The 24,780-nt window shown below is 36.3% G+C and overlaps 1 protein-coding gene across 8 annotated transcripts in view; it reads right to left on the bottom strand.

Moving 5' to 3' along the window:
* Positions 1–24,780, bottom strand: part of LOC102229589 (calcium/calmodulin-dependent 3',5'-cyclic nucleotide phosphodiesterase 1C-like) — a 123,878-nt gene that overhangs the window by 13,657 nt on the left and 85,441 nt on the right. For 5 of the 8 annotated variants that reach the window (XM_023335743.1, XM_023335746.1, XM_023335751.1 and 2 more), the window contains 9 exons: positions 12,900–13,013; positions 12,526–12,528; positions 11,756–11,938; positions 8,742–8,808; positions 7,614–7,730; positions 6,992–7,132; positions 4,365–4,465; positions 3,449–3,577; positions 3,002–3,103 (listed from right to left, as the gene is read on the bottom strand). In XM_023335743.1, the coding sequence (XP_023191511.1) occupies positions 3,002–3,103; positions 3,449–3,577; positions 4,365–4,465; positions 6,992–7,132; positions 7,614–7,730; positions 8,742–8,808; positions 11,756–11,938; positions 12,526–12,528; positions 12,900–13,013 (957 nt within the window). The remainder of the gene's footprint in view (positions 1–3,001; positions 3,104–3,448; positions 3,578–4,364; positions 4,466–6,991; positions 7,133–7,613; positions 7,731–8,741; positions 8,809–11,755; positions 11,939–12,525; positions 12,529–12,899; positions 13,014–24,780) is intronic. The other 3 variants (XM_023335745.1, XM_023335748.1, XM_023335750.1) reach the window with 1 other exon arrangement.

Here is a 24,780-nt window from a genome sequence, read left to right as displayed (position 1 = left end):
TGAAGAAAAACATGGCTACCAGTCAAAAACAGTCTGTCAATCTCATGTACGTGCTGCTAAATGGGCTAGTGGCAAAGAAACAACTTATTGTTTCAGGAAAATTGTTCATCTGTCATCAGTTGCCTGCTAACTAGTCCGAGCATTCATGCCAGGCTGTACTGATGAAGAGAAGCTTTAGTATAGCAGAGAGCAAGGGCGAAGGCTTGAGGGGATTTGTGAGCAGCAGGTATATAATCTTGATTCACAGCACTAACACCCTCCTCCGGGCTCTGTTTGGTTGTTTCTAGTTAGCACTGTGAGAAGGCAGAGGAGCTCAATTATTTCACAGATTATCTGTCTCGCTATACTGTCATTACATTGTGACAGTGTAGCAATTTTTATAAAAGTTACATACTGCAGCTATAATAATTTACTGTGACAATAAAACCTTTCTCTACACTGTTTGTGAATAAGATATGAAACAGCTTATGGCACTGAGCTACTGATCAACAAGAAAAGCTTAATATGCATTAAAACAGTAAAGAAAGGTTGTGTCTTTTTATAGTGTATATGTAAATCTAAGGTTTTAACATTTTAACATTACGTGGATGCTAAATAGTACTTCTAATGTAAGCCATTAAATTTACACTCATAACAGAAGATGATCCAAAGAGATAAGAAAAAAACCCCTCTTTAGTCATACTGCCACCATTAGGCTAATCGGTCCTCTGCCCTGGATCACAGCATGAAGATGCATCATCCCACCTCATCAGAAATGGTGTGTAAAATATCACCTGATAACCATATCCTAATATCTTGTTTAATGGACTGATGCATGAACGAACAGCCACAGATAAATATGAAAAAGAGGCAGACTAAATGGAAGAGACACACAAAGTACACAAAAACACTCTACACGTGTACACACAGTACAAGGTTAAACAGGGGTGAGAGTGACTGGCTTCTATTTTGCTGTGTTCCATTTGTGGCAGATTGAGTCTTGAAGTGTGCTCTAAGCAGGCCTGCAGCACACTGGTTTAAATTACTTCACATTAAAGTCTTTTCAGCTTCACCGCCGCCTGCAGACTGCAATCGTGTATATATGTGTGTAAGGACTATACAGGACTGATTACCCTGCAGTCAGCACTTTTTGTCTTAAAGATATATCCATATAAGGTCATGCATATTTTATATATTATATATGTATGTAATATATAAGATTGGGAGGTGTTTTGGATGTTACCATAATCGGAAAAGAATAGTCTGAAGGTTAACAAGTCCCTTGCCGCCTGCTTTTAGTAGAAGCTGTGGCAGTGATGACTCATCATGCTATGTGATAGTTTGTGTGATAGCTCTTTTATTTCTGTTCTCCAGCTGCAACCCTTTATCTGGTTGTACAACAACCGCTAGCTATCTCCAGGGCCCTGTGCTCGAAGTGTGCAAAAAGGAAGTTCTGTTAGGAAGTACTGGAAGTTGCACACAGCACAGTAGACCTCAGGTCTGCCTGAAAATGTTTATAGAAATCATAAATTGAAGTGAATTTGTAAGTGAACTTTACACAATATTTTGTTCTTTGTTTACTGAATGTCTTATCGAGGCAGTATTTTCATCTCATATGCACAAGAAAGCTAAACTAAAATAAACAAAAAGGATCAGAGAAAGAGGAATTCTTTAAAGATAATCTCAGATTAATCCTTAATCTGTTTCTGAGATTTCTCTGCTTTTGGTAGACTGTAATTTTTTCATAGCTTCTTATATTCCTTTTAGGTTTGAATATAATATTAGTCTATTTAAATTCTTGGGCCAGTTTATACTATCATCTACTTTATAGTAAATCGTAAGGCTACTCAGACTTTCTGTGTCAGGCAAGAACCGCATTAACCTAAATTACATAAACATGTTCACTAAAAATACAAATTAACATGACATTCAAGTATTTCAATGACTTAAATTGTCATTGAAAACATATAGAAGTTTATTTTGCTACACTGAATGCTTCCACAACTTTTCCTTTTCGTTTCAGGAAAGAAACACATGTTCACAGTTTTTTTGTATTGTTTGTTTTGTAGCATACATGCTAATTTTCATGTCAATTAATGCAGTTTTCTAACCAAAAGCCAATAAATGTTAATTTTGCTGTTCATATTTCTGTAATCATAATAGCAGTCATAATAATTGTTGTCTTTCTGTTTTAAATAAACACATTAAATATGTTTTTGCATAAATATGATTAAAGATAAAAAAAAAATTATACTGAGAAATGGCGGCCTTTTACTTGTGGTTGTCACTGTGTCAGAATCTCATAGAGGCTAATGCTTAGTTATTTGTTCTGTAAGGCATTAAAGGTTATGTCTTTGGTCTTAATGGTTTTTTTTGTGATTGTTCATAGTACTAACTAAGCCCAACTGCAACGAGACCGCTGTGTGAAAAAATAATGACCCCAAAGCCACCCACATACGCAGAAGAATGTAACCGTTACATACCACCTCACTTTTTACAGAAGTATTAATGGATGCCATCGTCTATGGATCAATGTTGTGACAATATTGTCACAACATGAGTAAAGCTAATAGTAAGAACCTTTTGTGGAGCATTGAATGTAACTTCTGAAGTCTGTTTGGATGTGCAGTAACATCAGGAGTGTTGGGATTAGGATTGGGATGTGATGATCTTCACTGACAGATTTCTTTCATAATTATCATTTTCAGCCATTTTTTACATTTGCATTTTATGTCATCAATGACTTAAAATCAAATAAAGTGCAACATGATACTTCAGACTGCAGACGCTTTGAAAATAATCGCATACATATCTGATTTAGTACCACATATGGGAGAGGCCAAATCAGATTTTCTTTTGGGCAAAAAGGTCAGAATTGGGCCATTCAGACAGCCATGAAAAAGTTGAATATAACTTGCATATAGGGGGAAAAAATGCACATTTGGATCACATTCCTGCCGCGTAAATGCAGCCAAAGCAGCATTGTTACAGCAGCGACAGAATTGATTTTAAACCAACTGACCCTTCAGGTTGCTGTAGATAATTCTTCATGGCTTTAACCTGCTGGAAGTGACAAGACATATCAGTAGCCAACACCATCTCGATCACCAAAGCACGCAGCTCTCTGCGAAAGACAAGGGAGAAAAAAATAATTAGTTACAAGCTGTTAAATCAATGATAAACTTGCAGGTTCTAAAGGCTGAAGTATTCCAAAAACAGTTATTAAAATAAATAAGAGCTATTTATGGTAACGAGTCCTGGCTTGAGTACATGACTACACCTGGAATCAGGTGAATTCAGTCATGAGTGTCATTGAACCCTGAGGATGATCTAACTAGCCGCATTTATGTCAAACATAGTTGACATGGGGCTTAAGATTGGTGAATCATGGCTTTCTGCAATCTTTCTCAGAGGGGTTTTTCATTCCCTTTACAATCATTTAAGTACAGTAGCGCTATGTGAAACGGACCTCCAGTCATCCTTGGAGAGGTTGTAGAGGATGTTCATTTCATCGTCGTCCTGCAGTAGGCGATAGGCTGCGCTGACGTGATGACTCTCCAACACTGAGCGATCGTTGTAGAGGATGGCTGTGTCTGACCTTACAAATGAAGAAAACGTAAAACAACTGTGTCTGATTGGTCTGTGTAGGTATCAAAAACACCTGAGAAATTAATACATATTAATTCACTCTGGCAAGAGAATCATTAAACATGACTAACCTTTATATAACTTTTTGGAAAATATTGAATTTTGACTCACTCTGGATGATGAAAATACTGCCTCTAAAATAAATTTATTGTAAAATGACTTTCATTATTTTCTCATCCTCCTTGTAAATTTAGATTAACTTTCACCTAATATACAAAGGAATTTTCTTTAAAATTATTATTAAACTTGCATGAAAATGATACAACAGAATGTTGTAGAATTTACAAAATTTCTAAGAGAAGTTAACGTTTTGTTTTGTCTATTTGACCTTTTCCAAGTTTTGTCATCTTACAACCACAAACCTGAGAGTGTTTTCTTGGAAATGTGTGTGATAGAACTGTAGTGAAAAAATATAGTGTATAATTGTGAAGTTAAAGTTGATACAAACAAAAATCTGTTGTGTTGGTAATCTGACAAAATGTGAACAAGTTCACAGATTTGGGTAATTTTAAAAAGCACTATGCAAGCCAATGTTTCTTCCAGTTTTAAACTTCAGCTTTTTAAAGTAAAAGCTGAACATTTACAAAAAGCTTCGACTTTTGAGTTCGTCTACAAATCCATCCTGTTATTATTACACTGCGGGCGATCACAGTATGAATGTAAAGCCCCCTTGCTGTAAATGAAATCATTGATCGGGTGAGTCAGCGCCATGCATTTTTGATTTTATCATCCATTACCTTGTCTGGATATGGAAGTTGTTTGTGGTCCCTGTGTGCTCGTAGTCGTGCACCGCAGCCGCAAAGATCATGGCGAAGATCTCTAGTTCAGTCAACCAATGCTGGAGGAGGGGAAAAGGAGATGTGACGGAGGGCGAGGAAAACATTAAGAAAATTATATAGCAGAGGAGTGCAGAAAGGAAGTCAGACAGATGGAAAAGTTGAGGCATTTGACAGGCAAGAAAGATGAGGAAGTAATGAATGCAAGAGAAAAGAATGGACATAGATTAGGCAAGAGAAATGAGAATCCAGTGATGGGGAATGCAGGGAATGGCACATTAGGCCATAAAAATATTATGGAGAAATATAATATAAAAAATTCAGAGAAGAATTTGGCATGAGGAATACATTAGCATCAGGAATGAAAGCAAACAAATGGGGAAAAGAAGGTACCAAAAAGGTTAGGAAAGCAAAAATAGAGAACTCTAGATAAGATAAGGTCTATTGGGAAACAGCATCCTATAAGCCTCCCTCCCACTGTTCTTTCTCTCACCGTCACTCTGGTTTTCACGACGTATAAATATAAATAAAAAGGTCATGCTCTCTGTTATTCTTTTACGAGTTAATGCTATCAAAAGGTCACAGAACACACCATGCTTTCAATTTCATAGGTCAAGTTCAGACCTTTTTAAGTGCAGTTTCTGAGTACAGCAAACATCAAAAGAGAAGATCACAGGTATTACGCATGAGCAAATCGGTCAATTTTAACTCAAATACAAAAATTCCAGGTTTGTCAAGTAAAATCCCAAACTACATGCAGCATGAAGCTGTAGATTTCTCAAAGTGATCAAATCATTTCTAGCTGTACTAATTTGGAATTAGGTAGAGCAGCTGTCACTTGGAGCAGCTTCAAACATTCAGCATGTAGAGGAGAAGAATCTTTATGAGTCCAGGCAGAGCATCTGCAGAGTGCAGCATGGGATGAGGTCATGTTCAAATTTGATAATTCTTGCAACATTTGAGTAGCATGTGTATAAATTGTGTAGCAGCGGGACATACATGCAATGCAGGTGAAATTTTAAGAGGTGTGACAATCATGCCATATACTTTTTTGACATGTCCAAACAAATCCATGGCAACCTACACTGCAATATAATTTGTAGGATAAAATGACAGGCAGATACCCAAAAGTATAATTCCCTTCATTTTAAACCTTTGTCTATTTAAACCTCCAATTTATAGTTTTGTGCTGTCACGTCTATTTTGTCTTTCTTCAAATTTAACTGCATCCTATTTTGGAAGACCCAGTATTTTACCCTGTTTCTATTTATTCTAGTTATGATGTCTATCTAGACTAGTTGTTTAACATGAAATGTGACAGATTGTGACTCCTAATCAAGCCAAAATAACTCTAAACAACCTTCTTCTGGTATCATGTTGCAGTCATAAAAAAAACATTTTTCTGGGTGAGTGCACATTGAGGCATGTATGGTGTATTACATCCTATTACAAACATTTTCACTTCATATCAAACTTTCTTAAGTCTTAAAATGTGAGAAATAAAACTGCAAAATTGAAAAATTAAAAAATGGTAAAAGGGTCAATAGACCAGCAACCATCTGACATACCGTAGTTTACTGTGTGTGTGTGTTTATTTACATTTTGTAGGATTAGATGGATCCAATGAGTGTATGAAATATAAAAGACACAATGGTGAGTGGGCAATTCCTTTGAGATGAGCATTCATGACTGCACTCACACACCCAGTGAGGGGAGTTAGCTCAGGGAGCCAGGTCGATGTTGGTGACTAATCAACAGTGGGTAATGGGGTCATTAAAGACAGGGTGGGGGCAAAATGGTCAATCCACTGCTATGTAACTCTTCATAGAACAGTTTTATGAATGACCTTTTGATTGTTGATTTAGATGAGTCTGGAGGGTTTTTTAAAAATGATAAATGCAGCTCTCTTGCTCTCCCATGAGACTGTGGTCGGAGAATGAATGTGACTTTACTCCACAAGGCAGAGCCCAGAGAAACACACCGTGTTGGCAGCTGTCGCAGCCACCTTATTAAGGTGATTAAGTAAAAACAGTGGGAATGGGGGTGGCATTCTCTTTGGAAAGTCATAGACTTTGAAGTCTGGGTTGGGTTTTTCATTTTGAAATGAATGTTGTGTCACATGTGCCCTCAAGTTACTTCTGTGAGAAGCTAAAGAATGTAGGTCAGAACATGTTACCAAGAAACTATCAAAAACATGTGAAAATGTAGTCACCTTAAAACAAAGGAGTTTTTCTTTTCTTTTCTTGAAGTGACCATACATTTTCAAGATAAATAGTAAACTACAATTTTATGGCAAAAAAAAAAAAAACAAAGGAAAAAAAACAGAGTAAAACATACTCTCATCTATCTACGTAAGTTTTATCTGCTTAGAAACTGAATGTCAGGAAAAGCAGCAATTAGGCTGGCATACGTCAGCTGACAGCGATGTTCTGAATACCAATGGGATAAAAATCCCTTTCATTTTACAGGCTTAGCTTCAGTCCAATGTGCTTTCCCTGTTGGAACTCAACCTCAACGCTCAACTTGTTTCTGTAGGTGCTCAGAGCTTAGACAAATTATGCAATCTAAGCCGCATGTTTCTTACTCACCACCATGCCAGTTTTGAGAAGCAGGTAGTGTACAGTCTGGGTTACATCAGCAGCATGGATCAGGTTGTGGTAGGGATTTTTATGTTTGCTATATCCCACTTCCAGGGCTTCCACGAATGACACCACCGCAGAGATCGGAATCTGAAAATTACAAAATCGAAAGAGTCTGTGAGTTACTAACACTTAGAGCAAATCCTAAAGCTAACTTGTGACTTAATGGGTGCAGCATCGGAAACCGATGTCATAAAATCATCCATCAGAATCACTTGAGTTACAGCATCTTATGATTACATATTCATATCTGCTTTACAGCCTGTGTCATTTACTGCCAGATGCTATCAGTACCAGTGGATTGTTATAAGCTATTAGACGCTGTGGAAAATGAGCTGCACAACTATTAAAAGCAGATGAAGTGTGTCTAAACTCCACTATAAAATTATCATTGCTGGAATAAAACAACATAAACTTGGTCTTAAGGGACTGAAATTGTGTGCCTGCTTTCATCAATTTGGAAATGTAGAAGGTTCTTGTCAGGATTGAAGAGGGCTTCTTTAACCTTGTTTTAATGGCATGGAAATATAAATGACCCGTGATGCAGAAAGTTACATCTTTGAGAGTTTACCTTGAAGCGGCTTATGAGATCATATCTTGTGAGCAACTCATAGAATATAAATTTAAGAGCGTGATCCCCGCTGGCCTCATTTAGGGCAAACACATCAAACGACCATTTGTCAACATTCTGTGAAGGAGAGAAGAAAAAAAAATCAAAGAATTCAACTTTAAGTCTGAAGCAATATGCAGTAATTTATAAAAGTATTATTACTTTATGGGACAGGCCAAAAAAAGCATAATTGTAAAGTGAAGAGGAAGGGATACCTCATTTATCTTACCTCATAAAAAATACATATGTTTAAGTCATTAAAAACATGGCACACTATGATCCTTCCACTACTTCATGTCTTCTTCGTGGTTTGCACCAGTGGTGATATCTGGTTGTTGATCATGTGGTTCATGTGAGGGTAAAAAAGTGTTTCCATTGCAGTTTTGTGAAATAAACCAATTTCAATATGGCTGAAAAAGCACCTCATCCTGGTGCCAAAACATTTTATCCAAAAACAACAGTATTTTTGAAATTGGTGTGTTTCCACTAAGCAAACTTATTTTCAAATTGTGCAATTATATGGTCAATGGAAACACAGCTATTGAACCTAAAAATAAAGGCAGAGCTTTATTTGGAATTTGGATGAAAGCTTATCTATATGTTAGAAATGTCAGCATATTCACTACGAGTGTAAAATAAATGCTTTCCATCCAATCACACTGAGCTTGGAGTATGCAGTGTAAGAACAATTGGTTCACTTTCTCTAAGCTGGTAGACATCACACAGAATACTTACAGGTACCACCCTAGCAAAGTGTTGTTCTTTAAATCTTCATGAGAGCTGAATGCATACCAAACTGTGCACTACATATAATGTGAAAACCATGTACCCTTTTAATCGATTTCATACTCAGCTACTAACTAAGATGTTCTGCTACGTAAAATTCTTAAAAAAATTAAATAAAATACATTTAGGTTTCTTATTGCAAAATGTGGAAATATGTAGTGTATGAATGCTTTTGAAAGCCATTATAAATGTACCAACCTAAAAGTAAAGATGAACATAAAATAAATTATTCAAATAGTTTACATTGCATGAGGATTTTTTTTTCCTTTTTGTTTGCTTTTGTGTATATGCATATGTTAATACCTTAAGAACAGATATGACAGATGCAGGGTAGCTGAGTCCCACCATATTGGAGGTGCGTCGGTACATCCTGTTTGGATGAGATAAAGACATCAAATTCAGAGCCTTGCTGAGAGTAAATATCTTAAGAAAACACAGTGCACCTAAACCACAGCTTGGGATGTTCCCCCACCACAACTAAACCTTCAACTAATTGCATCTCAGACCAAAAGAGTGATACAATAAATAGAAATTTGCAAATGAATGAATATTGCTTTAGGTTTTTCCAAATGAAAAAAAATAGGTTTGTAGTACTAGAAGGTTGGAGTATTGTTTACAATGATCAAAACTGACAAAATAAGATGTGTAGTTTTCCATTAAATTAGTAATGACATTCAGTAAAAAGCTGTGTAATCCAGTAAGTCAAACTTTTGCTTATTACTATAAGACATGATTCAGTTCCATCAAACCAATAGAACTGACACAATATTTTTATCTCAAAAAGTTAAATCTCATTAAACATGTAAATAAATACCAACAACTTAGATTGCAACACATAGTTCCCCCTTTTTACACTTATTCCTTCTTTTTCCCACTGTTACCTTATACGTAGAAACAGTGGAGTGGCTTCTGAGAAAGTAAATGAAGAATGATTATAGCTTGCATGGTTTTGGATGTTACTTTGTGATGAAGCTCCACCTTGGAAAGAGAGCTGGCTGACTTGTTGCGATTAGACAGGTTTGTCAAGGCTTTAACAATGCATCATTGTCTAAGGCAGGGGTCAGCGTCAAGATTAAAGTTACATCTTACAAGCCCGATGTTGAGAAACTGTCCATTGAGGTCCGTAAACAGAAGTAACATTAAACACGTAAGAACACAATCCTGCCACAGTCACATATTTGTAAAAAAGTGGCTGTTTTTATAAATTGATTAGTAATTTTTGTCAGTATATATTTAGAATGACACTTAGCGATATTATTGTGTTTAACATCTTCAGGTCCGAGATGGTTGCGTGTCAAAAGAGAAGAGGATGCTGCTATGTTTTTACCGTTGCACTGACTTGCTTTGCATTTACACAGAAATCAAACTTAAACTTTATTGATTTATACTTTAGCTTTTCAAAAGGCTACTGATTTATTTTTAAAACTGCAGGTTGTGTTTTATTGCACTCCATTTGTTGCCCAAATAAGGGGCACGTTAAGCACGTTCAGTTTTGTTGTTTTTTCGATCACACAGTTAGCATGACTATTTACAAGGAGCAATCGTTATGCAAACTGTATTTGGGAGCACATTTGTTGAGTTCCAAAAGAAAAAATATCTTTCCCTGTCGAATCTTCATAATAAAAATGAAATCAAAAATCTGATTACTTTATTGCATTTATTTAATTTTATCAGTACAACGAAACATAATACATTTATAATGTAATGGGAGGTAAACTTAAAGCACCATCGTACAACAGAGTAGTCACATGGTGCGTCATTCCTTCCAGGACGCACTGCAGGGAAAATAAACATTTAATCATGAATGCTCATAAATGTACGCACTTAGTTATTTTGATAATAGACTAAAATAGCTGACATAAACACTTAAAGCCTGTGTTGCCTTCATTACGAACCTTATATAAGGCTTTTAATTTTTTGCGGCTCCAGAAAGATTTGTTTTGTTGGTCCAATATGGCTCTTTCAACATTTTGGGTTGCCAACCCCTGGTCTAAGGTAATGATGCACTGTGCAATAGCTGCAGACATCTCAAAATCAACACTTTTCAAAGGTCAAAGGTTTCATACTTCATAGTAATCATACTGTACAAGAAGTACAAATGCCCTGGGATGTCCTCATAGCTTACTCCCACAACACTTTAATTGTCAAACACTGAACACTAAAAACATTCTGCCCAGAATATGTGTGAAGAACAAAACCAAAAACTCCCAAAGGGACCAAGAACAGAATGACACCATTTTGTTTTTGAAGCCCTGGGAGAAAGGAAACATTTCTCTTTTGTTGCATAATGTTCATGGTCCTTTAGTCTCCCTGTGTTCTATTGGGTCCAGTCCCTTCAAATGCTGCTACCAATATTAAACATCCTCTTCGGTACATGTGGTAAATTGGTTTCATTCAGCATCTTCTCACACTTACTATGGGATTTTCTGCTGTATTTGCGCCTCCTGTGTACATGAAGATTGAGTTTTCAGTGTGTGTATCTGTCTTTCTCACCTTGTCCAGACTGTTTCCATTAAACTTAAAAATATGAGCTTAAGAAATGATATGACTATGAGAATATAAGTAAAAAAGAATCTTTTTAGCTCTGTTTTAACCATGCTCAGGATATTATTTTAGTTTATAAGTACCAATATTTTTGCTGAATTTTCAGATTGAATTCTAGCGAGGATACAGGTGAATCAACCCCCGAGGAAACCGTATCAGTTTAAAAAATATATCCATTGTAACATACCTCAATCCTTTTCAATATTCTTGTGCTTTTCTGGTTATTTATGCTGACATTTTGTATTAGTTTGACTATTCACCTTTTTACTTTTTTGCAGCTATTTTGCCTGCCTGACATTTGGATTCTGATCCATTGTTAAATATGAGGTGACATAAGTTTAAAAAAAAAAAAACTTTAGCACATCTTTACAACATGCAGGTGTAATAAAGGTATTTTTTTCTAACAACATTGCTCATATCTCAGAACGTATGACAAATTTTAAATTGAAGCATGTAAATTCATAATAAAATTAACATACAGAGCAGGCTGACTGATTAGCATAAAGCCAATAAAGCTTTACTACTCAAAATCAAATAGTAAATTTCACCTACAGTCACAAAGTTCATGAATTATGCCCTTACTCATGTTTTATGCAGAGCCAAATTAAAGATGTTGATAGAATTTCTTTACCTCCCTCCAGGCAGCTTTTGTCTGGGCTCACAAGTGATAGATTTGCAGCTCCAAGTGACTGCCCATGTAAATTATTTATGATCTGCAATTGCTTGGTTATTTGAGGTTGTGAAAATGCTTTATTACATCATGCAAACTTTACCTCTCGACAAAAATTCCAGCCTGCACGGCGTGGACGATGCTCCGGAAACGGGGCTTTTCTTCATTTCGCCGGAGCATTAGGCCCATCTGCCTGGTGAAGGTGGAGGCCAGCCAGTCTCGCACCTCCGAAGGCACAGACTCTGACTGGATGTCACTGAGCTCATCTTCTGTGTCCACCAATCGCCTGAATGAAGAGATGGAAGTATAAGACTGAAAGGATCTTTAAAAGAAAAAAGATCAGCTATATGAAGATGAAAGATAAGAGATTCACTGTGGATAAAGCATAAGTTCTAGGATTTTTTGATTCACCTGTCAATCAAATGTATGACCTGTTATGTCATATATTTGATAAATCCAAAACATCACAGAAACCCCATAAGGCTTCATACAAATCCTATTGGGTGACATAATTCTCCATAACGTGTCCAGGATCAAAAGCAAAGCCTGTTTACGTTCAGAAAAAGCATTCACATCCCACTGATAACGATGGTACTACATGAATCCTGCACTTGATACTTCATCATCCTTTCTCCTGGACTGGAGTCAGCCTATTGCTGACCCTAATCTGTTTGAATCTAGATGATGAGAGGTTTACATAATTCCCAAAGCCTGGTCAAAGCTCATATTTTGAACTGTCACTCAACTATTGACATTTATAGACCAAGTTTATTTTTTAACTTCAATTATATCTAAAAAAAGATTTATAAACATACAGCCAAATTTTCTTTGCCGTCAGTCATTTAAATGTGAGGTCTTGTTAAAAGTACATACCAGCTGCCCACGTTAGCCATGCAGACATTCGGTGATGCAAGAGTTGAAAAAAAAAAAAAAAAAGTAACAAAAAAAACTTTAACATCATAAGACTAGCTATGATAGACAGACACACACATGCTCACAACTCCACAGTAACTAAATACTACTGAATGCTATGCATGGTAAACAACAAAGTCTTAGCTTCCACTTAATTTGAGAAAAGGAAATAAAGAAACTACAACCACAGTAAAAAAAAATAATATTTCAAGTCAGTTTTTAATTGGTATATTTATTTTTGCAGGGTTTGGTAATGAGAAGTGCATTTCTGTCGTTATCAAAGAATTAAGTATACCTAAAGTCAGTCCCTTCTACAATATTAATGTTTTTCTTACCTTGTCTCCTCAATGTAAACCGATTCGAGCACCGATGCTGCATACTCCAGGTTTTTCTTGAGGTCAGCAAGGGAAGCTTCTCCTCTCTCCAGTTGCTTCACCAGACATCGTAATCTAAAACAGAGATCCAGCAGTCACTGAATAAATGGGATTATGCTTCTATGTTACTGACATGACAAATTAATTGTAAATGATATTGGATTAATCTTGTTTGGGGTCTCTGTACCAAGAAATTCTTTGCCTTGTCAAAATACAGTTTTCTTCTGTTGAAAAAAGTAAATAAAAGCAATAAAATCAATATATGATGTCACAATATGGCCACCTATACTGGTCACTTTGTTCTTGGTCAACTATGATCTACTTCAGGGGTGCTCAATACATCGATCGCCATCGACTGGTCGATCGCAGAAGGTGACAAACTGAACGCCGCCAAGAGGCTGAAACCAGTGCGTCGTCTTCTGACGCGTTTATCAAAATATTCAAAGATCCAAAATAGTTGTAACTTTATTAAAGAAAAAGAAACATCAACAAAACGTGTTCAAGTTAATAATCTCAGTAATTATTGTTTCAACAAGGTGTTGCGCAATTTAGTGCGTTTCGGTTCAATTAACAAAAATAAGGGACTCAAAGATCGACTCTGACAAGCATTATAGGGCCACAGTTGAGAAAATGAGAAGCTGACATTCACAAATGACATTGAAATAAACTCCAGTCCAACATCTGGTTTGAGGTGACACCTCTGGATCCTGTTGGAGGAAAAATATCCCAACTTCAGAAGATGTGCTTTTACATTACACCACGGATCTTGAAGACCTGCTCCATCCAGCTGGCCCCGGTACTAGCACACATGTACAACCTCAGCTTGAGGCTGGAGAGAGTCCCGCTGCGGTGGAAGACATCACATGTGGTTCCTGTTCCCAAGAAGCCAAGGCCAGCCGACCCAGAGGACTACAGACCAGTCGCTCTCACATCTCATGTGATGAAGGTCATGGAGAGACTGGTCCTGGCCCTGCTGAGGCCTCAGGTGAGGACGTTTCTAGACCCCCTGCAATTTGCCTACCAGCCCCACTTAGGAGTTGACAATGCCGTCATCTTCCTGCTGCAACGAGCACTGTCACACCTGGATGGTGGAGGAGACACTGTGAGAATCACATTCTTTGATTTCTCCAGTACCTTCAACACCATCCAGCCTCTGCTACTGGGTGAGAAGCTGCGGAGGATGGGTGTCAACGACTCAGTGATCTCCTGGGTGACTGACTACTTGACAGGCAGGCCACAGTTTGTCCGTCTGGGCAGTGTCCTGTCTGATGTGGTGGTCAGTGACGTAGGAGCTCCACAGGGAACTGTGCTTTCTCCCTTTCTCTTCACCTTGTGCACCACTGATTTCCAGTACAACTCTGAATCATGTCACCTACAGAAGTTTTCTGATGACTCAGCGGTTGTCGGGTGTATAGGGGATGGAGGGGAGGGGGAGTACAGGACACTGGTGGACGGCTTTGTGGAGTGGTCTGAGCAGAATCACCTGAGGCTCAACATTAGTAAGACCAGAGAGATGGTGATTGACTTCAGAAGGAAGAAGATACCTTCACGGCCACTAAAGATCAAAGGGGAAGTGGTGGAGGAGGTGGAGGATTACAAATACCTGGGAGTTGTAATCGGCAACAGACTGGACTGGGCATCTAACACTGTCGCTGTGTGCAGGAAGGGGATGAGCAGACTCTATTTTTTAAGGAAGCTGAGATCATTCAATGTGTGCAGTAAGATGCTGGAGACCTTCTATCACAGTGTTGTTGCCGGTGCCATCTTCTTTGCTGCTGTGTGTTGGGGAAGCAGCATCAGAGCCGGCGACTCTAATAGACTAGACAAAATCATCAGGAAAGCTGGCTATGTACTGGGACTAAGGCTGGAGTCCCTGGAAACTGTGGTGGAGAGGAGGACATTGAAGAAGGTTCTGTCTATTATGGACAATAAACAGCACCCTCTCCACAACATAGTGGACAGACAGCGGAGCACCTTCTCACATAGGCTGCTCCAGCTCCGCTGTCGTAGGGACAGATACAGAAAATCCTTCCTGCCACATGCCATCTCACTGTACAATAAAAGCTAAATCACTGTTCTGCACTAATCAGTCCAATTTCGCACAACTGGACTGTGGCACACTTGCTGTACATATATTTACATATACATTCTGTTCTGCATTTTGAATCCTTGCAAGGTCTGCTCTAAGCTGCTTTTTATATTGAGAGCATGTCATATTTTATTCTTATTTATTTTGTCTACATTGCTACTCAGTGGTGGATGTTGTGTGTCTTGTCTCTATGCTGCTGTAACTGCGAAATAATTTCCCTGCTGGGATGAATAAAGTAATTATATTCTATTCTATATTCTATTTTATCTCAACAGTCCTCTGTGGTTCCTCCTATTAGTCTGAAATTTCTCAGAAAAAGTGACAGTAAAAGTAGATGTTGGTCTCAAAACGTTTGGGCACCCCTGATCTACATGAATGCCACTGAAGATGACTATATCCATACCCAAGCATGGATTTGAGTGATACAGCGAAAGTGAAGTGGACAATAAATGTTGCCACAAAAATTAAATCTAGCATAGAAAACTATGCTAGATTCTTTTTAATTTTTATTATCTTGTCCTTCTGAGCAAACTATATTTAAGTCTGTGTGTTTTTATTTTGCTCTTTTTATGAATTTTACTTTTTTTAAGTATTGTGCACCTGGTCACTATTAATCATGTCAATAGTGAGCAACAACATTGTGTTTGACAAGAAAGCAGACTCACCTCACTGTAACCAACCCTATCTAATTGTGTGTATATATAAAGTAGACTAATTAAACTGTATCTGATTCTCTTTTAAAAGGAATGGCTCTACAATCTGTCTAGAATAACTCATTTTGTTTCTTCTACGATGGCTGCTACTTTAATATGTTCAGGTGGTTTTACTCTGTATGAAATAAAGTTCTTAAGCAATGTGGATAGTATAGACATTATGTCAAACAAAAATTTTCCTCAAAGTAAGCATTGTGACTTTTTAAACACAACATCATCAAAATATCCAGCAGAGAGTGACTCATCCCTATATAGTCCAAACACTGAAGCACCATGTGCTCCTGTGAAATAGCTTCTGACACTGTGACAAGCTCTATTTGTAAAAATACCTGCAAAACTAGGTCAGTGTCACTGATTTTACCTGCATCTGCTTTGCATCCAAATTAGCATATTTTAAGGACTGAACTAGCTATTTAAAAATAAATTTTTCTGAAATATGGCTTTGATATTCAAGCTAAAAAGCATTCAGCGTTAATGTTCGGTTAAACAGCAGGATATTTTCCTCATCATTTCCTTGTGAAAATTGATTCAGTACAAGAGAGTTTGAAGCGTGTAACCATATTTCTACACCATTGTTACAATCAAAACCTTAAATGTTTTTTTTTTTCATCTGTATTGGAATGTTATGTTACAGACCACACATACCACATACATTATATATATATATGAGTGTGGTTTAAAAAAAAATGTGTTGCTTCGGTATTTATCTCTTTCAGTTGTGCCCATCTGTTATTATCTGTGTAATTTAATAAATTGGGTTTTTTTTAGTTCTATTCACAATTTAATGTTTATGCTACACATAAGCATTATGTCAGAAGCACTGTTTGTTTTTTATTAGTGAAAAATGCTACATAAATAAAATATGTAAAAAAGCTAAATCATATAGAAATCACTGAAAATATCAAATATAAGCTTGTCTATACAATAGTAATATGTCTGACATAATAAATTTTATTCTTATATTCAATGCCAACAATAGAATTAAAAGTGGTCGCTTCAATTAGCACACTGTCACCTCTTGCTGTACGCCACCTGTTGTTCTGTAGGTAGTGAATGAATGCCCAGAGAGGTTACTGTTGATGATGAATTATTAAAAGGAGCTGCGGGTGATTTCCGATGAATTCATTGATCACTTACATTCCCTCGAAGCACCTGCCCACTCTCACTACCAACCAAGAAATAACAACAACTTGAGTATTAGGAGGTCTTAAAACCTTATCCAAGTGTAAGTAGCATCTCTGCTCATCTAGGATATTCTGGTTAAAGAAAACATAACATGTATTGAACATCACAATAACTGTTTACTATTTAAATGTTGAAAAAAAGAGAATGCTGTCATCAAATTACTATAGAAACAAAAGACTGATGACTCAGTGTTACATTACCCTTCAAATTGCAGCAAGACAAAAATATATCTAAATATGTTAATTTGCTCATAAACAGCTCTATGCATAGATGGCTTTAACTTAGCATAAGCAAGTGAATACAAAACTGTAACCCTCCTATTGTTGTGCTTATTAGTTGGATGCCGCTAATGATGGCTATTAAGAACAGCTGTGTTCTAGTAATGTTCACTCTTTGTGTAGAAAAACAGAGAAAATGCAACATTACATCTTCTTGAACAAATTGCATAATGCCACAAAATGAATAATTTGTTGTGTGACTTGTCAATTTGTTTTGACTTTGTATCTTGAAGGAATGGTTGTTTGAAAGGTAATATTGAAAAATTGTCTCTCTCACAACAGCCTGGACAGGATGTCCAACCAATTATTTGTTCAAGGGACTTATTATTCAGTAGACTTTAGGCATCCAGGGAAGCTTTCTAGCGAGTGATTGCTTTTTGTGAGAGAACAAAACAGAAAAAGAAATGTTTTGTACTGTAGATTGAAGGCCAAACAGTGATGTTTGACAGAATTGAAAAAATAAACTTGGTGAAGGAAGTACTCTGTTAAAACATGATTAAAATAACAGAGGCAGCAGTGAGAAGCTTAGCTCCAGGATTGTCAATAAATGACAATGCCAACAAAACAAAATCAGCCCATTTCACCTGATGCCTTTGCCAATGGAGGCAATGTACTGTGCTAATACTATGAGTCAGGGCCCAAACCATTTGAAATATTCAGTGCCTGAAAAAAAATTTGTGATTGCCTAGCAGGAATTCAGCTTTTCTTTGGCTAACCACTTGAACTGAAATAGATTTTTCAATTAAACCCAACAAACAGCTCAGTGTCTGATCCCCACATGTTTTCACTTTATTTCAAGCTTTTACATAAAATGTAGCTTTAAGTATGAAGATCACTCTTCAGGGTAAGATGTAATTTTACATACAGAGCACTTTTACTAATTCTGGACATTAGTAACTCTGCCCAGGAAAGCTCAGTGAATTAGTATATTATTAATAACGCAATTTATTTCAGAAATTAAATTCAAAGAAGGGAAACTTGGTACCTTGTGGATTTGTGGTTATTTTGGTAATTTGATTTTCCTTTTAGAAAACACTATTCAAAAATAAAGCAAGTAGCTTTTTTTTTTTTTAAAGAAACCGAGAATCAATGCGGAAATGTGTTGTTACACTACGAGAGGAATTTGATGAGATTTTCATTGGTCCCCTATTCTATATTAATGTTTGTATGTAAAATTATGAATTTTTCTTCAATAGTTTCCTAATCCTGTGACAGAGTCAAAATCAAAGCCTAATTTTTACTGTGCTCATTTTGTATTAAAAAGGCTTTTGTTGTGTTTCAAATTTCTGAGAAACTCAATTTTGACTTTCCATTGGCTATAAACCACAAAAATTTAAAATAAGAGAACTAATTCCAACCACTTCCAACTTGTTGATGATATTCTATTTGACAATTTAGTTGTATTTGAGTATTTGTGCATGTCAACCATGAGCTAAGCACAATTGTTGTCACTTCATGTCAAACCGCCCTTACTATGCAGGAGTGATACTTAATAGTCAAACAGTGGAGACAGAATTATCAGAGCAAATACTTGTGAAGACAAAATGAACATACAATTTATGTATGGGCTTTTTGATTTAAATTAATACTGCTCTTACTACTGTCCTGAGAATATTGCTCATACATATAGATGAGAAATAGTTGACAGAAGTGAGTAATACAATGAGGATATTGGATTTAGTTTTAAATGTATGGGACATTCAACACACATGTCAAAAGGACAAAACTGAACTCATGTTTTGACAGTGTTCAATCATACTTTGCTTCACTGTCTCAACAGGTAAATGTGATACAATGGGGTATGAAACATTTTAAGCAGAGCTTTTGCAGTCATAGTTAAAAAATAAATAAATGAAAAGGTCTTTTGATTCTTACAAATTAAGTTGGAGATACATTTCCACTAATTACATCCTTTTTAATAACTGATACCTGGGGTTCTCTCACCTCTGACATTAAGACCAGGTTTTGTTTTTTTTTTGCCAAATGCAGCAGTTTCCATCATTGTCAAGATTTAAATGGCATTGTGTAGCCTTGAATCCATAGCAATCTTTCCGATATGTTTTAAAGTATTAAACTTAAAAATAATTACTTACTGATGTTTTAAGCATCTTTATAAAAAATATCATAGAAATTCTGTCTTGAAAAATACTTTATTTACAGCCAGAGAGATTGTACATAATTAGCTTAAAATATTGCTCAATGGATATATGTCTAACATTCTGTAAGGCAATAAAATTAAGTTAAACCTAAAATATTTTTTGTCACATTTTCTGTGAATGTATGTGGCATAGAATAAGTTCTCACCAGTTACTGCACATTGTCAGTCAGATGGCTGAAAGAAGGCTAGTATACCATTTTCTTGGATAAAAGAAAGGTAAATTTATAGGTTTGTAAAATTCAAGGTGTGTGGAAACTAAAGAGCTACACCCATCACTCCCTCGTTTTGGTGTGTAATTGATGGCTCAAATAGGAAAACGGTCAGTAGTAGGGATGAAAATTTGACCTTTTAATGAGTAAACAGATTAACTCAGAGACAAACAGCAAATAAAATTCAACGAGTGGAAATAATTCAGAGATTGAAATGAATAAACAAAAAGCAAATACCACTAATACCAGGAAGGATTGATGATGATCGAAAAGAACCACAAAACTTTGGGAGGAGTGATTGCTTCAAGTGAAACAGGCGAGTCAAAACAGCCAAAAACGAGACTAACTATGACTGAACACCAAAGTAAGCAGACAGATAAGAATTCACTGAAAAATAAAGTTGCAAAAACTTCAACAACTTTCAACTCACGCTAAATGTTTTCAAACTATAGTTTTCATCTCTGCAGACTCACTCTGATACTAATTAAACAGACCATATCATCCTTTTAGATGCTCACCTATAATGCAAAATTAACTTTTTGCACATTTTTATAACTCCATTTGGGTCTCAACTGCTTCTAATAACCATCCAACTGCTTAAAAACTCACCCATCAGTTTTCTCGCTTTGTGATTGACACAATCACAATCGGCGAGTGCTGCCCTGTTGCCTAGCAAGCCCAGCCAAACCCATCCCTTCACCTGGCAACTCAAGCAGACCTTAAGCTAGCTTTGGTCAGCTGGTTTAAAGCAGGAGTAGGTGCTTTTATAAAAAAAGAAATATGCAAAGTCATGTCTCAAATTTTCTTGTCAAATATGTTCACTTTAAGTTTTTGCTCAGGTTGTGCAGAGCAAATAAAGAACATTAGCCTCCAGCTGTCAGCCTAAAGATAGGATTTGTGTTCCTTTGAAAAGATAAAGCGAGAAGAGATTAAAGTTGAAATTCAAATCAAGAGTATTTTTTGCTCACTACACACTGCTTCCAGTCATTTGCCCTAAGCTAACCTTGTCACACAGAAGTATGGAAAAGAGAAAAATGACTGCAGTTCGCTGCTGCTTGGATATGGAGGATCTCGACAACGCTCAAATTTTTGTCAACCGCCATTGACAATCAGAAGAGAGCATGAAATAAAATGAAGGCAAAATAAAGGGTGGGGGGCAGAACCAGCTCTTTTTTTTCTTCATTTAAGAATTATTTTGTCCCTTATTGATTGCTGTGCCATTTTGACTTAGATAAAAAAAAATAGCTAATTTCTGCTTTGAGAAACTGTAGCAACAGGCACAGCCTGCTTTCTATTCAGAACAAAGGACAGGGGAATAAATGAGACTGGATTGAGCAATAGTGGAATGAGAGCAGAGCCAGGATGCAAAAATTGGTAACCGCCTGTGTTCCAATGACATTCTAGCCTCCATGGTGAGTAATCAATGGCCTTGGGTCAATGTAATCACCCAGGGAGATTTGGGTGCTTTCAGGAAACACACACACAGGTTTTGGGCTGATAAGCAGAATAAGGCCTGTTAAAACATGATCACTCAAGTTAAGCTAAGATAGCCTCCACGTATTCAGGAGCATCTATTGTCATTTGTGACTGCAGCAGGGTTATTGGTAAAAAAAAATATGAAAAAAAAAAAGAAAATCAGGTTGCATATACAGCTTTACAAGGCACATAGAGGTAAAAGAGAAATTACAGAGATTGTGAATAACAGAACTGGTGTCAAGCAAATAACAAAAACTAGTGCAGTACTAAGCCTGCAGCATTTTCTGAGAATTCAATAGAAGACAGTTTTTCATTTGTTCTGTTTATTAGGTCATTGATGTTCTTTGACAACATGCAAGCCTGGTAATGAAGTAATTATCTGTTATTGATAAAGAAATTACTATAATTAATTATACTATTTGTATATTTTGATTTTAAGTAAATTAGATGGCAAAATTGTATTTTCTTCAAGAAGATAATTAAATTGTCCATTACTTTCACAATGTAAAACTTAAACTTTTAGGATTGCACTTTTTCCAAAGCTGCTTTATGTTGTTTTGAGTTGTTTAATGTGAGAGTAAGGCTAGGAATTATCTACTAACTTGTATTGTGTGATAATTTGTCAGATAAATCTTAATTCACTTTAAAATTTTTCTATTATTGTTATTGATTTCTATTGTGTGTTTTGATGTATGTTTTAAAACTGTATAACTATTTGGGCACAGTACATCCAGTATATCCAATGGCATATTATAAATTCAAATCCATATCACACAGCAGGTTGAGCAAAAACAAAAACATTAAAATAGTGAGGCTTTTGTACAAACAAGTCTTAATTTAACATAAGCTGCAAGCGTGTCAAAGTTTCTTTCTTCATTTAGGGAAGTAACGTAAAGGTGGGTAGAGTAGCCAGAAATTGTATTCTAGTAAAACGAGCTTTACTTTGAAATATTATTACTCAAGTAAAAGTAAAAAAGCACAGCTTCAAAAAAGCTTACTCAAGTAAAGGAGTAAATGTAAGTAGGAACTACCCACGTCTGGTTATAAATACTTTAGTGATTGACAGAGTAACCAGCGAGCGGTTTTAATCTTTTAAAATTCCTTCTCCTTTTGTGTGCCGATAGAAAACATTGACTAAATGGGTAAACACTATTTGCTTTATCCACAGTGATTGTCGGTTTTTATTTTGTCAAGAGTGAGAACGGTCACAGCAGGTATGTTCAGCATGCTTTAATTCTACTAAAACCTTTCAATAAACTTACAAGTGTTGCTACAGTGCATGACAGCACTCCCCAAGCAATTTTGGTAACTCCTTCAAAGATTTTCTAATATCATTCTAAACAAAGCCTTTCCTGTGGGAGTTTGCAAATGACAGATGTGACAAGAATGGCGTGGGACAGAAGAAACCTTAAAAAAGATCAGTAGCTGGCTGAATGCAGCCCACTCATGTCAAAGTCTGCCAATCAAATCAACAAGATGAAGTAAAATATTCTCTGTTATACCATAAGCAATGAAAATAAAGTGAGTGCATTTGTGTGTGTGAAAGAATGAGATAATTCTTTGGGTAAAATATATATTTCAAACAAAGTGTCACAGGATGAGTATTTTTTAAATGAAACACAAAAATACTATGGTTACTTGCCATGTCTATAAAACAGTACTGTAGGTGCAAAGAGAGATTACACGTTTTCTAAATACCGGAATATATTCACTAGTTATTGATGCAGTCTGCTACAAAGAACCAAACAAAAGTAAGTTACATTTTCTTTTAAAATAATAAATTTTAGACACAACAAAGACACAATAACGAGGAAGAAAGATAGCTTCAAATTTCTCCAGGACCATCTTGTCGTTTTTGTTGGTAAAATATATTGCCAACTCTAATCTGCAGTTCATAGGAAGGAAAATACGGCAAATAAGGCAAAACAAAAATAAAATGAAACAAGACGATAGAACAGGAGATTTTAAAAGGAATGTTTGAAGATATAAGCAGAACCAAGAGAGTTGGCAGAGCAAAAATACTAAATTATTAATTCAACACAGAATGTTGAACATTCTGGGATCTCTGTGACAAAGTAAATGCAATTGTGCTAAATATCTATACTCATGTGGAGATAGAGCTTTAAGAAAATGGGTTTCAGTAAATTCAGGCAGGCACACAACGAATTAGCATAAGGCAAAGTGATGAAGCATTAAGCAGAAACACACACAGGGTCCTTGATTTACCAACAACCTAGTCATCATAATAAAAGGCTGAGTTTCCATATGCCACATAAAGTTTTATTGTCATTATTATCTCTTTATGCATTCTCAGTGCAGCCTATAAATCCTTAATTCATGCACGAGCTGAGACATGCAGATATGATTTAGTTTGCTCTCATAATAATAGAGTAGAGTCTGGGCTGGCGAATATCTTGTTTGAAACGGGGGGAAAAAAAAAAACTGGAAAAACTCTAATGCTCTATTTAAGCAAATCAAAAACAATCAGAGAAGCTAATTATCTAAGGTTCCTTTCACACCCAAATGCAACAGCACCACAGAGTTAAACATTTACCAGAACATGGGTTGTCTCTGCCGAGTTTTGGAGAGGGCTTCATGAATGTATCAAGAACAAACTAGATTCCTCTTCACATCTGAAGGAGAGTATGAGTTCCCAAACTGCTTTAAGCATGCACAAACTTCCCATGTTAAAATTGTCGCTAGTCATTTTCCTGTTGGCAAAATATCTCGGTTGCAGGTATTAGCCTGGTATAATTATAATTATTAATCCATGACATTCACACACCAGTCTCAATCGTGTGAATTTAAATGAGCAGCCACACCCAAAATGAATCATCAGGACTTCAAGTACTTAAAAAAAAATCAGTCATAGCAGCATTGTTTCTATGAACCTTATGTCCCACCACTGCTATGTCTGCCACCAAATGAATCTCACCAAGCAGCTGAAATGAAAAACATATGGTTCTCCAAGACAATGAACACAAACCCATAATCAGACCTACTGCACACAGAGATTGGAATATCCTGGGCTTCTGAACATTAGAAAAACAACTGTGGAGAAGCACTCACACCTCCAATTTGTATTTATGATGAATGACTAAAGAAAATTGTAATTGTATCTGACTATACCTCCAATCCAAAAATATACATGTCAGATTGTTGTAGAGAAGTACTATAGTTGCATTAAACAAAGATGGTGAGGAGGAGAGGGAAAAAGGAGAAAGCACATTCAGAAAGACATCAGGGTAAAGGCCACAATTATACTTTAAATGCAGTTCAACTTAAGCAGAATCATTTTGGATTGTCAGGAATATCCTGGACTTTGGGAGACAAAATAAGAGACCTTTTCAGCAATGTTGACATGGTGAAAAATCTCAGTTGCAAACTGAGATTGCTTTTAGAGCCAGCACCAGAATATAATTTTTGCTTTTAATAGCAAAAATACAAAAGACAAACTGTGGATCAAACAAAACGGAAAAGTCCAATAATTCTGCCCAGCATTTTATACTTCATTCAAGAGTAAAATCGTATCACAGTTGCTAACACAAAAGCTGTTAATATTGAATTTGCAAAATGCATTAAAATTTTGTGCAACAATAGCTGTTCAAGTGGAAGCATTTAACTGTCAAATGTTCGGAGCATGCAAGCTTGTGTTTGTTTTCAAGAGGCATGTGAAAGAAGAGCTGTTCTAAATCCAAACTACATTTCATTTAATCCCTGTGTGCAATTTGAAA

Source organism: Xiphophorus maculatus, chromosome 6, assembly GCF_002775205.1.
Source record: "Xiphophorus maculatus strain JP 163 A chromosome 6, X_maculatus-5.0-male, whole genome shotgun sequence".
In the NCBI taxonomy this organism is placed as follows: domain Eukaryota; kingdom Metazoa; phylum Chordata; class Actinopteri; order Cyprinodontiformes; family Poeciliidae; genus Xiphophorus; species Xiphophorus maculatus.
The sequence above is the reverse complement of the archived record's forward strand: the minus strand, read 5'-3'. Positions and strand labels throughout refer to the sequence as shown.